Source organism: Aotus nancymaae, unplaced genomic scaffold, assembly GCF_030222135.1.
Source record: "Aotus nancymaae isolate 86718 unplaced genomic scaffold, 86718_ANA_hifiasm-v0.15.2.pri h1tg000025l, whole genome shotgun sequence".
Lineage (NCBI taxonomy): Eukaryota > Metazoa > Chordata > Mammalia > Primates > Aotidae > Aotus > Aotus nancymaae.
In genome coordinates this window covers 35,440,363-35,452,420 of record NW_026988438.1, presented here as the reverse complement: position 1 = coordinate 35,452,420, position 12,058 = coordinate 35,440,363, and the positions used below count along the sequence as shown (strand labels likewise).

Genomic DNA, 12,058 nt, shown 5'->3' with positions numbered 1-12,058 from the left:
ACTTCTCATCACCACCCTAACACCAACAGGACACAGAATCCAGGATGAGCTCTGACCCCAGATGAGGAGCATGCTCAGGGATTCCTCCCCTGCAGTGACGGCCACTGGTCTCACCAAAGCAGCACAAGTCTCTGTGATCTTTCAGGACACCACGAAAGAGGCATTTCACATCGCAGAACAGAAAAACTCCAATTACTCAGGAGTTCCTGGTCTATTTTGTCATTTTTTTCCTCTTGTTCCTTTTCATATTTAGTTATTTCACCATTCGATAGAAGTTCTACCAGAAAACACACAAATTCCTGAAGGGGAGGTTGATGAAAAATTAACATCAATTCATTTGCCTATTGCGTGGCAGCTCTGACGAGCTGACTGCAGACAGCACTGGCTGGAATCCTTTCCTGGAAGAAATCTTGAAGATTATCTGCAACTCAAATTATCCCCTCTACCTCTTTTCCCCTATAATAGAGATGCAGTCACAAAATTAGAGAATTCTAGAGCCGAAAGAAGATTCAGACATCATTTTGTCCAATAATTAAGAGTTGATGATATTTTCATATATCACCACGTTCCAAAAAGTAATGTAGCAATGAGTAAGTACCAAGTCTTCAAAAAGTTCCCATCCTCTGGTCCAGTAATTCTCTAAGAATGTATGCTAAAGCAGTTGCCTAAAAAACTACAACAAAAATAAAATAAAAATGCTCACTGCAGCCTTATTAATTATTATTATTTTGGAGACAGGGGCTCAGTCTGTTGCCCAGGCTGGAATGAAGTGGCACAATCATGGCTCACTTCAGCCTCAACCTCCTGGTTCAAGTGATCCTCCCACCTCTCGAGTAGCTGGGACTGCAGGTGCATGCCATCATGCCCGGCTAATTTTTCTATTTTTTGTAGAGATGGGGTTTTGCCACATTGCCCAGGCTAGTCTCCAACTCCTGGGCTCAAGTGATTCGCCCAGCTTGGCCTCCCAAAGTGCTGGAATTACAGGCATTAGCCACTGCACCCAGTCTCAATGTTATTTATTAAGCACTAAATTGTAATGGTTAAGCAAATTAGGGTACATATACTCAAAGGAATATTATGTGTTTGTTAAAAATTGTATTTAAAAATATTTAAACCTATGGGGGAAAACAATGTTAAGTAAAAAATAAATAAGGAGTATGTAAAAATTATATACAGCTTTTTTTTTTTGAGATGGAGTCTCACTGTATCACCCAGGCTGGAGTGCAGTGGTGTGATCTCGGCTCACTACAACCTCTGCCACCCAGGTTCAAGTGATTCTCCTGCCTCAGTCTCCCCAGTAACTGGGATTACAGGTGCCTGTCACCACACCCAGCTACTTTTTGTATTATTAGTAGAGATGGGGTTTCACCATGTTGGCCAGGCTGGTCTTGAACTCCTGACCTCATGAGAGACCCAACTTGGCCTCCCAAAGTGCTGGGATTACAGGCTTGCACCACTGCACCCGGCCTACAGTATATTTTTAATTTTGTTATGAAAAATTAGATGCAGAGAAATAAAAGGCTACAAACCAAGTGTTAATGGGAATTAACACACGATGGTAGAATTTTTCATTTTTAAAATTTCTTCTTCATCCCTTTCTATATTTTATACCATACTGTAACAATACATCTGACCCCATTTTTGATGTCTGACTGCTGTCAGTTTCTGAGGCCCCATTGCTCCTTCTCTTTCTTCTGCACATCTGGACAAGGTGTTAAGAGCTTCCAGGTGCTCTGTCCATGGTATCAGTGAAACCTCAAACCACATCAGCCCATCCCCCATGCAAGGACCAGTGCCCATGTGCACTCACTAATCACACTAAAAGCTGAGCCCATCCTCATCCCCTTCTCTGTAGCCATTTTTGGACCAGCTTTAGAGCCTGTCCTACTTTCCCCAGAAAGCATCATTATGTGAATACTAAAAATTTTCACACCTTCTTGATGGGTATGTGGCATCATCAGTTCAACACCAAACCACATTTGGGGTGGGTGATCCACCCCACTTGTGCTGAGTGGCCACAACATGTACAGTAAGCATGTCTTACTTTTATACTAAAACCACTATTATAAAACCTGGGGATGGTGGGTGATACCTGTAATCCCAGCATTTTGGGAGGCCAAGGTGGGAGGATTGCTTGAGCCCAGGAGTTGGAGGCCAGCCTGGGCAACATAGCAAAACTCCAAATTAAAAATGAAAAAATTAGCTGGGTGTGGTGGCGCACACAATGCGTGTCATGTCAGGCCTGCAGAATTTTGGTCATTTTAAGAAAGGATATGTTTTTAAGATGACAGACAAACAGGAGAATTCATTATTAAGTATCTAGACTCAAGGCAATACGTGCATAAAAGAAGAATGATTGCTGGGCACGGTGGCTCACACCTGTAATCCCAGTACTTTGGGAGGCTGAGGCGGGCGGAAGGTCAAGAGATCGAGACCATCCTGGCCAACATGGTGAAACCCCGTCTCTACTAAAAATACAAAACTTAGCTGGGTGTGGTGGTGCATGCTTATAGTCCCAGCTACTTGGGAGGCTGAGGCAGGAGAATCACTTAAAAACCGGGATGCAGAGGTTACAGTGAACAGAGATCGAGTAATCCTAGCACTTTGGGAGACCAAAGTGGGTGAATCACTTGAGGTCAGGAGTTTGAGACCAGGCTGGCCAACATGGTGAAACCCTGTCTTCACTAAAAACACAAAAATTAGCTAGGCGTGGTGGTGGGTACTTGCGATCCCAGCTGCTCAGGAGGCTGAGGCAGGAGAACCACTCGAACCCCGGAGGCAGAGGTTGCAGTGAGCCAAGATTATGCCATTGCACTCCAGCCTGGACAACAGAGACTCCATGTCCAAAAAAAAAAAAATCATCATCTGTTCTGGTACTAACTGTAGAATATATCCAAGGAAACATACCTGGACTCGGAAATTGGTCTTCTTTGAGTACATCGCCAAGGGTGATGGATAAAAACTGGTACTTGGGTCTCTGCCAGCACCAGAATCTCTTCTTTTTTGTCACCAGACTTAGAAGCTGTAACTTATCAGAGTCATTCAAATTTGATACTGCAATCAGGTCACCATCAGCATCAACTTCTCTAAGAAAATTCTTTGTTGCTTTGGCAAACATTTTGAAAGCTCCAGATTACCTGAAAAAGTAAAGTTATCCTAAAAATCAAGTGAGAAGTTACTATTTTGTGGCTTTTTTCCCCTAAAATTACTGTATTTCTCCCTATTCACAACAGTTCACATGAAACAGTATCTTCTTCTTAGAAGACCCTCTAGTTTGACTTTAGCTGATAATAAAGAACTCAAATAGATAGTGAAAGAACATACATGTACCAGTCAGGATATGCTAGGGTATGCTTCAGAAACAAACGATCCCTAAATCTTAGTGGTTTATAACAATAAGGGCTTATTTTTTGCTCATAATACATGCTCAATACAGGGGTACAAGAGAGTTTTGTTTATTAGGGTTATTCAGGGATCCAGACTGAAGGGAAAGCCAGCATCTTGAACATTATCAATCATTATCCAACAGGAAAGAGAGTTCTGGAAGGTTTCACACCAGCAATTAAATCTGGCCCAAAAGTGACACAAGGCAGGTCCCTTACAACTTGTCAGAACTAGTCACATGGCCTCAGCCAACAATAAAGGCCAGAAAATACAATTTTATCAAGAATCCGCAAGGTAGGCTGGAAATGGCGGATGATACCTGTAATCCCAGCATTTTGGGAGGCTGAGGTGGGAGGACTGCTTGAGCCCAGGAGTTGGAGACCAGCCTGGGCAACAGAGCAAAACTGCAAATTAAAAATTAAAAAATTAGCTAGGTGTTTTGGTACATACCTGCGGTCCCAGCTACTCAGGAGGCTAGGGTGGGAGGATTGCTTGAGCCCAGGAGTTCACAACTGCAGTGAGCCATGATAATGTCACTGCACTCCAGCCTGGGTGACAGTGCACAATCCTGTCTTAAAAAGGCAGAGAGCTGGGAATATTTGTTGAACAACAACATACTGACTACTGCAATAGATAGCTTACTTATGACTACTTCTTTGAAAGGTCAAAGGTGCTTTTTCTCTACACTGTGTGATTTCTCATATTCAGAAATAGAAAGTAACTAGCTATGGCTTTTTAACCCAGAAAATAAAGGCACTGTCATACTTTAGCAGGAGGGGAAAAGAAGAGACACATTGGAAGATATAAAAAGGAAAATACTAAATTCAGTGGAAGCAGTAGAGTATTTAATAAATGCTGTTGGAATAATGGGCTAACCATCTGGAAAGAAAAAAAATTGAATTCCTCTCTCATACCATATATAAAGCAGATTCTCAATGAAATCAAGAGGTTTATTTGAGGAAAAATGAAACTGAAAGTACTAGAAAAAATAGAGAAATATTTGTACATCACAGGATGAGAAGGGCCTTTAGAAAGACAAAGGGCAAACTGAGAAAACAACTGCAATATTTATGACAGGGAACAAAAATTCTTTATATTTTTAAAACTTTTATAAATCAAGTTTTCAAATACCGTACTCCAAGAGAAACACAGGCAACAGTTCTAAACCATTCACAATACACAAACTGCCCATAGCCCAATACATACATACGCTCACATATATAATAAAATATTACCACACAAAAAGAAAGTAACATTTTTAAAAACTATCCATAGTCAAAATGAAAAGCTCTAATGGACAAGAACTGTGTTTTATTTTTACTTGCACCCTGGTGCTTGACACACTTGCAGAGTCACATAGCTCTCTTAGGATTTAAGAGATGAGAGTGAGCTCAGACTTTAGTTCAATCCACTTTAACATGAGTCTCCTCCAGGGCATGGGAAACCATTTGTCTTATGGATCACAAGTTCTTTTCTGAAGTGTCTTTTCTTAGATTATTATGAAGCAGTAGCTACCCGACCCTGTTCTTGTATATCAACACTAGGAATGAACATTTAAGGAAGAAATTCTAAGACATGCAAGGAAGTTTCTTTCCGATAAGGTGAACTGCAAAGCCGCATAACTAAGGATGCTCAGGCTGTCATCTCTCATTAGTCTGTCACTGTGCTATGCTTAAGAATCTTGCATTCAATGGAATACTCACTTATTTATTTATTTACCAAATAATTAACTGAATCACTCACTAATTTTTCTTGAGTACCAACTATACTAGATACTGTGTTTAAGCACTTAGGATACAGAGACAAAAAATAATTTCTCTCCTCAATGAGCTACTACTTTGATGGCCAGATGGAGAAATAAACAGCTTAGTTTTATGTTAGCTACTGGCAGAGACTGTTCCAGGGAAAGAACCAAAAAAAGTCTCATTGGAGAGAGGCATAGGGCCACAGAAGTCTTCCTGAAGGAGCCTCCTGAAGGAACAGTATGGATGCTGCAGCTGAGGGCAGTCATTATGAAAGCACAGAATTTGCAGAAGATGGTGGAGAGATGGGGAAGACAGTGCCAGGAAAATGGGTTACTGGTGAGCTTGAGATGGCCCAGGAGACCTTGTGTTGTATTGATCTGCCATCCACCAATTCGATAAACTGGAATGACTGGTCAAGCTCTGAGCTTGACTCTTGCACTGGAATGCAGCATTCCAGAGTGGAGAAGGACCAGGGACAAGGCCAGGGAGGCCCCCGATCCTTGTCCTGCATCTCCTTCAGGGGAACCAGGGAAGCAGGAGCCATTGGAGGGTGTGAGATCAGAATGGTCCCTTAGAAGAAATCTTCTAGAAGCAAAATAGGAAAGGAACTGCAGGGGAGCAAGATTAGAGACAGATAAAAAGTGACAATGCTCTGGACTAGGTCAGTGGCAGGAGGACAGAAAAGACACTGGTGGCCAGGAGTGGTGGCTCACACCTGTAATCCCAGCACTTTGGAAGGTCAAGGTGGGTGAATCACCTGAGGTTGGGAGTTCAAGAGCAGCCTGACCAACATGGAGAAACCCCGTCTCTACTAAAAATGTAAAATTAGCCAGGTGTGGTGGTACATGCCTGTAATCCCACCTACTCCGGAGGCTGAGGCAGCAGAATTGCTTGAACCTGGGAGGCGGAGGTTGCAGTGAGCCTAGGTAGCGCCACTGCACTCCAGCCTGGGCAACAAGACTGAAACTCCATCTCAAAAAAAAAAAAAGAGAAGACACTGGTTTGGTGAGGGGTGGTGATGAAAGAAAGAAGGCTCCCTGGGGCGTCTTCCAGGTATCTCAGGTGCGGGCTGGGGGACGAGAAGGAAAAGCCAGTTACCAAGAGAGGAAATTCGAAAGGAACAGATTTACTTTGCCAAACACGGGACTGGGTCTCCCTGACGGCCTGTGAGAGCTCGTCCTGCCAGCCCGGGAGAAGAGCCAGAGAAGGATCTGCTTTAGTTGACCACTGTTGTCAGGATCTCCACTGTTACGGCTTCTGTTCTTTGCTGGGGCAAGCTGAAAGAGAGTTCACTCAATTGCCTTCAGATCCAACAGGTTTCTGTAGAAACCGAATCAGGCTTGCCATTAAAAAACAAAATAGAACCCATCTGCTGTGGGTGGGAAAACTTTAGTAAAGACACCTGTCCTCCCCGACAGGGTTTATATGGTAAAAAGAGGAAATTCCTAAATTGATTTTTAATTTTTTTTTCCAGCTAACATTAAACAGCTAATTTGCCCTCTTGGCAGGGTAGGGTACTTTAGGGAGAATGACTAGAGGTGGTTATTTATTGCTTTGCAGGTTTTTATTAGACTCAGACTTTCCAATCATGAGACTCGGAGAATACTCTCCTAGTGAAGTAAAGTTAGAGGTTTCTTTATTACTATTATGTGTGAATTACACTTACGTGGCTCAAAAATCTAAATTATGTAAAAGGACACACTGAGAAATCCCATTCCTGCCCATGTCCCAGCAACGCTTTCACCCCTCTCCCCTTCAGTCATATTTCCTTCACACTTCTTTATACAGGTGTAGTTAAAAGGAGTCTGCACACTGCTTAGCACCTTGCTTTCTGCCACATACTCCCTCACGCAGAGGTACCATTGTGCACTTGACTTGTCCCATGTTGCTGACCACTTGGGTTATTGCTAAATTTTTGTTATATTAAAGATGTCAGCCAGGCGCGGTGGATCATGCCTGTAATCCCAGCACTTTGGGAGGCTGAGGTGGGCAGATCACCTGAGATCAGGAGTTAGTGACCAGCCTGGCCAATATGGTGAAACCTGGTCTCTAACAAAAATACAAAAATTAGCTGGGCGCGGTGGCAGGCATCTGTAATCCCAGCCGCTTGGGAGGCTGAGGCAGGAGAATCGCTTGAACCAGGGAGGCAGAGGTTGCAGTGAGCCAAGATCATGCCATTGCACTCCAGCCTGGTAGACAAGAGTAAAACTGACTCAAAAGAAAAAAGAAATGTCCCCAGTGAATACCCCATACAGATGTCCTCTTCATAAACAAGTGTATCTGAAGGGTAGATCCCTAGAAGAGGGACTGCTAGAACAATGGGTAAATGCACCTGTAATTTTAGGAGTTGCGCTCTTCTGTACTCTGACCAATAATGCACAAAAGTATCCATCTTAGCAACAGTGTATCATTAGACTATTGGATTTTTGCCAGTTGTAATAGGTGAGAAATGGAATCTCAGCCTAGTTTTAGGTTATTTTAATACAAATAAAATCAAGCATCTTTTATTTTGTTGAAAGGTTTTCTGTATTTCTTTTTTTAACTATTATATCCTTTGCTCATTTTCTATTCTTGCTTTTGGCTATATTTCCAGGAACTTTTGAAATAATAAATCAACAAAAATATAGGCTAGGAATGTAACACAACAGAATGTTTCATGCAGCATTAGGGGGGAATACACTGCCACCATCTTTCTCAAACACCTAAGGTAACTAACTAGTCAGCCAGGAAAGATTAAACAATATGGGCAGGTCCAAATGAATGAAGGATCTAGAACCCAAGTTGCCTGACACAGACAAGTATGGTCATGTCTCAGCCAAAAGTCAGACTTTGGATTCAAATTTCCACGACACTCCCATTTGGAAGAAGATGAAAATGGCCTAAGGAGACATCATGCTCAAATAGCTCACGGCCTAAATACTCACTGCACTTCACAGTTGTCACGTAGATCACGGGCTCTCACAGAAAACCTTAAAAGCATTATTAGCGGCCAGGTGCAGTGGCTTATGCCTGTAATCCCAGCACTTCGGGAGGCTGAGGCAGGCAGATCACCTGAGGTCAGGAGTTCAAGACCAGCCTGGCCAACATGGTGAAACCCCATCTCTACTAAAAATACAAAAATTATCTGGGCATGGTGGTAGGCACCTGTAATCCCAGCTACTTGGGAGGCTGAGGCAGGAGAATCACTTGAACCCAGAAGGCAGAGGTTGCAGTGAGCTGAGATCGTGCCACTGCATTCCAACCTGGACAACAAGAGTGAAACTCCATCTCAAAGAAAAATAAAATAAAATAAAATAAAAAGTTATATTAGCAAACAGTACTTATTCACTTGTCTGTCTGGCTTCCCAGCTCAAAGCAGATGAGAACTCAAAAAGCGAAAGCGAATACAGTAAGGATATCCTAGCTCAAGTCAGACTCCTGGATAAGAAACCAAGGGGGAAAACACCAAGAAAGCAAGACAGTGACACAAAGTGAGCAAAGCACACAGCCGAGTAGAGCCGCTGGAAACAAAGAATCTTCAAAATAGTTGCCAATGTAATAACCGCAGGAGAAGATAACTATAATCACTACTGCCTGTGAAGACTGATTCAGAGTCATTTTTGAATTAGAAGAGAGACCTCATTCTTTCTCACACTCCATTCAGGATTCTTAAGAGCAGCTCTGGTTGAACCCTGGGCCTCTGCTGGAACAGTTCTACAGAAGAAACCTCAACATCAAAATACTCTAGACAAAGAGAGGGGCAACTGTTGAGTGCCTGCGGCTTACTGCTTTACACACAATTCCTTATTTAATCTTCACAATAACTCCATGAACTAGGCATTGTCCACATTTTATAGATGAGGAAGCTGAAGTTCAAAGATGTTAAGTAAGTTGCCCAAGATCACAAGAAAGAGAGGCATCTGGGAGCTGGCCTGGTACTATTAGGCCCTGGTGCTGCTGACTATGAATAATGTCACAGAGCATCAATATCAGGCAGGTCTACTCCTGTCATGATGAATCAACATGAAAACAAGGCTGCTCTGTAATCGTACCTGAAAACAGACAAAGCATGAACATGCTCAAAGCACAAAAATGATCTAATACCATCCCCCTTCCAATCATTAGCAGTCCTAATGAGTGACTGCTGCTTCTCGACCAATCACAGCTATAGCCTCGCTCTGGCCTTCTCTCCTTTTTGACGAGATTTATGAGGATACTCAATCACAGAATTTCGCCTGCTTCCTGACCACATCCAATTCAGAGCAAAGCCCTCTTTCCTCAATTCACCTACTACATGCCCAAACGCTCTGTCCGTTCTAACACCTCTTACTGAAACATCTCAGGGTTCCCCGTGAGGGAGCTCACTGCAAGGAGAAATAAACCAGCCCATTGACCTGTCAGTGTGTTCCTGGTAGTCTTTGGAGGGCATTGAACACCACGTAGAGAATTAGTGCTCAGCCAAGATTCCAGCCCAGCTCTGCCTGACTCCGAAGCCTGTGCTCTTGGCCACTCTGCTCTGCTGGCTCCCTGTTCAGCTTTTCTCTGTTCTAATGTGGCCTCACATGATTCATTCTGTAGCATAAGAAAGTGTCCTTGAAAGGGTGAACCTCAGTTATGGTGGAAACAAAAATCATTGCTATGGAACATGTGTCATCTCCTCTCTACTTGCGGAGATGAAACATGGCTGTACTTGTCTACTTGTCTCATTGTTAACAATTTCAGCACACTTCGAATTAGTTTTAGTTTTCTAGGTAGCAAAGTGCAATTAGGTCTATTAAACTAAAACAGAGGTATCTTTTCATATCTTCTGATGCCTACAGCCAGTACCTGAGCTCATTTTTAATGAGAAGACAAATTAATATTTCATCATTTCTTTCTAAAATAAAAATCAGTATGTGAACTCACTGATGGTCAGAAGACAGGCATGAGCTTGAAAAGAGAGGAGAGTGAGGCGGCAAAGGCTTTGGGGAAGTGGAGTGGGTAACAGAAGACAGCCTGGGTAAGAATAGAGAAGATGCGGTGTGGTGGCAGGAACCTGTGGCCTCAGCTACGTGTGGACGGGAGGCTCTTTTGAGCCCAGGATTTCAAGGCCTCAGTGAGCGAGGACAGTGCCATTGCACTTCAGCCTCGATGACAGAGCCAACCTTCTCTCAACAGCAATAACACCAAAGAGCCTAGCTAAGGGACAGTGGCTTAGGGGCTGGGCCCTTTCTCTCACATCTACCTGATGGCCTGGGCTCAACTTCTCCCAGCCCCTTTCCTTTAGGAAAAAAGCTTGGTGGTGGTGGTGGATTGTGAAGACAATTTCACTCTTCAGCTTCTTCTCCAACCCCACAGCACTCCTTTCATTCCACTTGGATTTGGCCATCTGTCTGTCCGGCCGCCTGCCTGCCTCTGGAGGACAGCGACCCCAAGGCATCCATCCCTTTCACTACCCCATTCACTATACTGGGCAGAGTCGAGTCTGGAGGAGTGGGCGGTGTGTTCAGTCAACAACCCACGCTTTTCTAAGAGGTGCCCTCTCGACTTTCCTCTCTGGGGTGCAGATGGCAAGCGGCTCTTGAAAGGGTCAGGGGTCCAAAGGTCGAGAGCCATCCCAGCGCTTGCCGGGCACACCAAGGGGTGCTTGGCCTCCTCCCCAAGCTCGGGGCCCTCTAGATACCGGAGCAGGGTGGTTAGGGACTCTTTTCCCTCCAGAGAGACTGAACTCCGTATCTGCTCCAAGGCCCGCTTCCCCACATACGCGCCCCCGAACCGGGAGAGCCTCCGCAGCACCCAGAGGAGAGACCGACCGCAAGACAAAGGATGGACGAGTGGGGAGGGGGTGCCCTGGCAGCGGGTGGGAAAACCAAAGTACCAGCTGCGCTTGCAACATCCAAGGAAGGAAGTGGCGGCGGGGAGGGGATGCTAGTGCGAGTGGGGGCGGGACGCGGTGATGGGAGGGGGACCGGGCCGGAAATGCGGGAGGCGAGGGGCGCGACGGGACCCTCCATTCCAGCGGCCGGGCAGCCAAAGGATTCGTCTCCCCTAGGAAGGAGCGAGGGGAGGGGGGTCCCAGAGAGAAAGCGCCGCGCGGCCTCAGCTGCCCCAGGCCCGGGACACCCGAAAAGGAGCCGGAGCTGAGCCCGCAGCCCGCGCTCGCTGCGCACTTACCCGCGCGCCCGCCGCTGGGTCCCCGGCAGCCGCGCGCCACGCGCCAGCGGAGTCGGAGGAGCCTGTGCTCGGCCGCTCGGGGAGGGCAGAGGGAGGGCCAGCCCGCCGGGACCTTTGCTCCGTCCTAGTGCCCCAGGGCCGCGGGACTGGCCGCCAGAGGCGAGAGGCGGGAGGAGAGGGGAGAGGGGCGCGGGGCGGGGGCTGCAGCTGCAGTTAACTGCGGGGCCGAGCCAGACCGCCCAGAAGGCCGGGAGAAAGCCGCTTCCCCTCCTTCGTGCGACTCCCTGGGAGCTGGATTGCTGACGGCCCAGGGCTCGGTCACAGTCCCCGCGCACTTTTCGGGACTCACCGGGAGATGTCGGGCCTCTCGGGAAGAGTGGGCTACGCCCGTCTTCCGCGGTCGCCTCGCCTCTTGGCTGCGCGGGACCGTGGGGTTTGACAGCGGCGCCTCCTCGCGGGGCCGGACCCACCACCAACAGTGGGTGTGGACTGGCACCGCGGCTTCACTGTTCAACCAGGGAAGTCCCAGGCCTGTCCAGCCTGTGGGCGCCCCTAATGCCCGTGCCTGGAGTAGTATCTGGATGTGTGGTGTGACTGTGCCCACACTTAGGCCCGACGCTAATCAGTGGTTCATTTATGTAAACTCCACTCTAAGCTCCTTGAGGGCAAAACCAGGCGCTCTCACACAGTGGGTGCTCAAGGAATGCTGAACGAGGGAATCTGAGCAAAGCTTGTGCTCGAGAATTGCTTTCTGATGGACTGCCTTAATTAGATCTTTTTGTAACATTAGGACCAGC

General features: G+C 46.0%; 1 protein-coding gene across 3 annotated transcripts in view; it reads right to left on the bottom strand.

The window, feature by feature from the left end:
- The window catches only part of GSDME (gasdermin E), a 64,284-nt gene extending 52,444 nt beyond the window's left edge, over window positions 1-11,840 (bottom strand). Inside the window, exons 1-2 of one of the 3 annotated variants that reach the window (XM_021670158.2) lie at window positions 11,611-11,840; window positions 2,908-3,137 (exon numbers count right to left, since the gene is read on the bottom strand). In XM_021670158.2, the coding sequence (XP_021525833.2) occupies window positions 2,908-3,118 (211 nt within the window). In that variant the 5' untranslated portion in view covers window positions 3,119-3,137; window positions 11,611-11,840. Of the gene's footprint in view, window positions 1-2,907; window positions 3,138-11,261; window positions 11,331-11,610 lie in introns of those variants that run through there. The other 2 variants (XM_064380539.1, XM_021670157.2) reach the window with 2 other exon arrangements.
- Window positions 11,841-12,058: the final 218 nt, after the last annotated feature.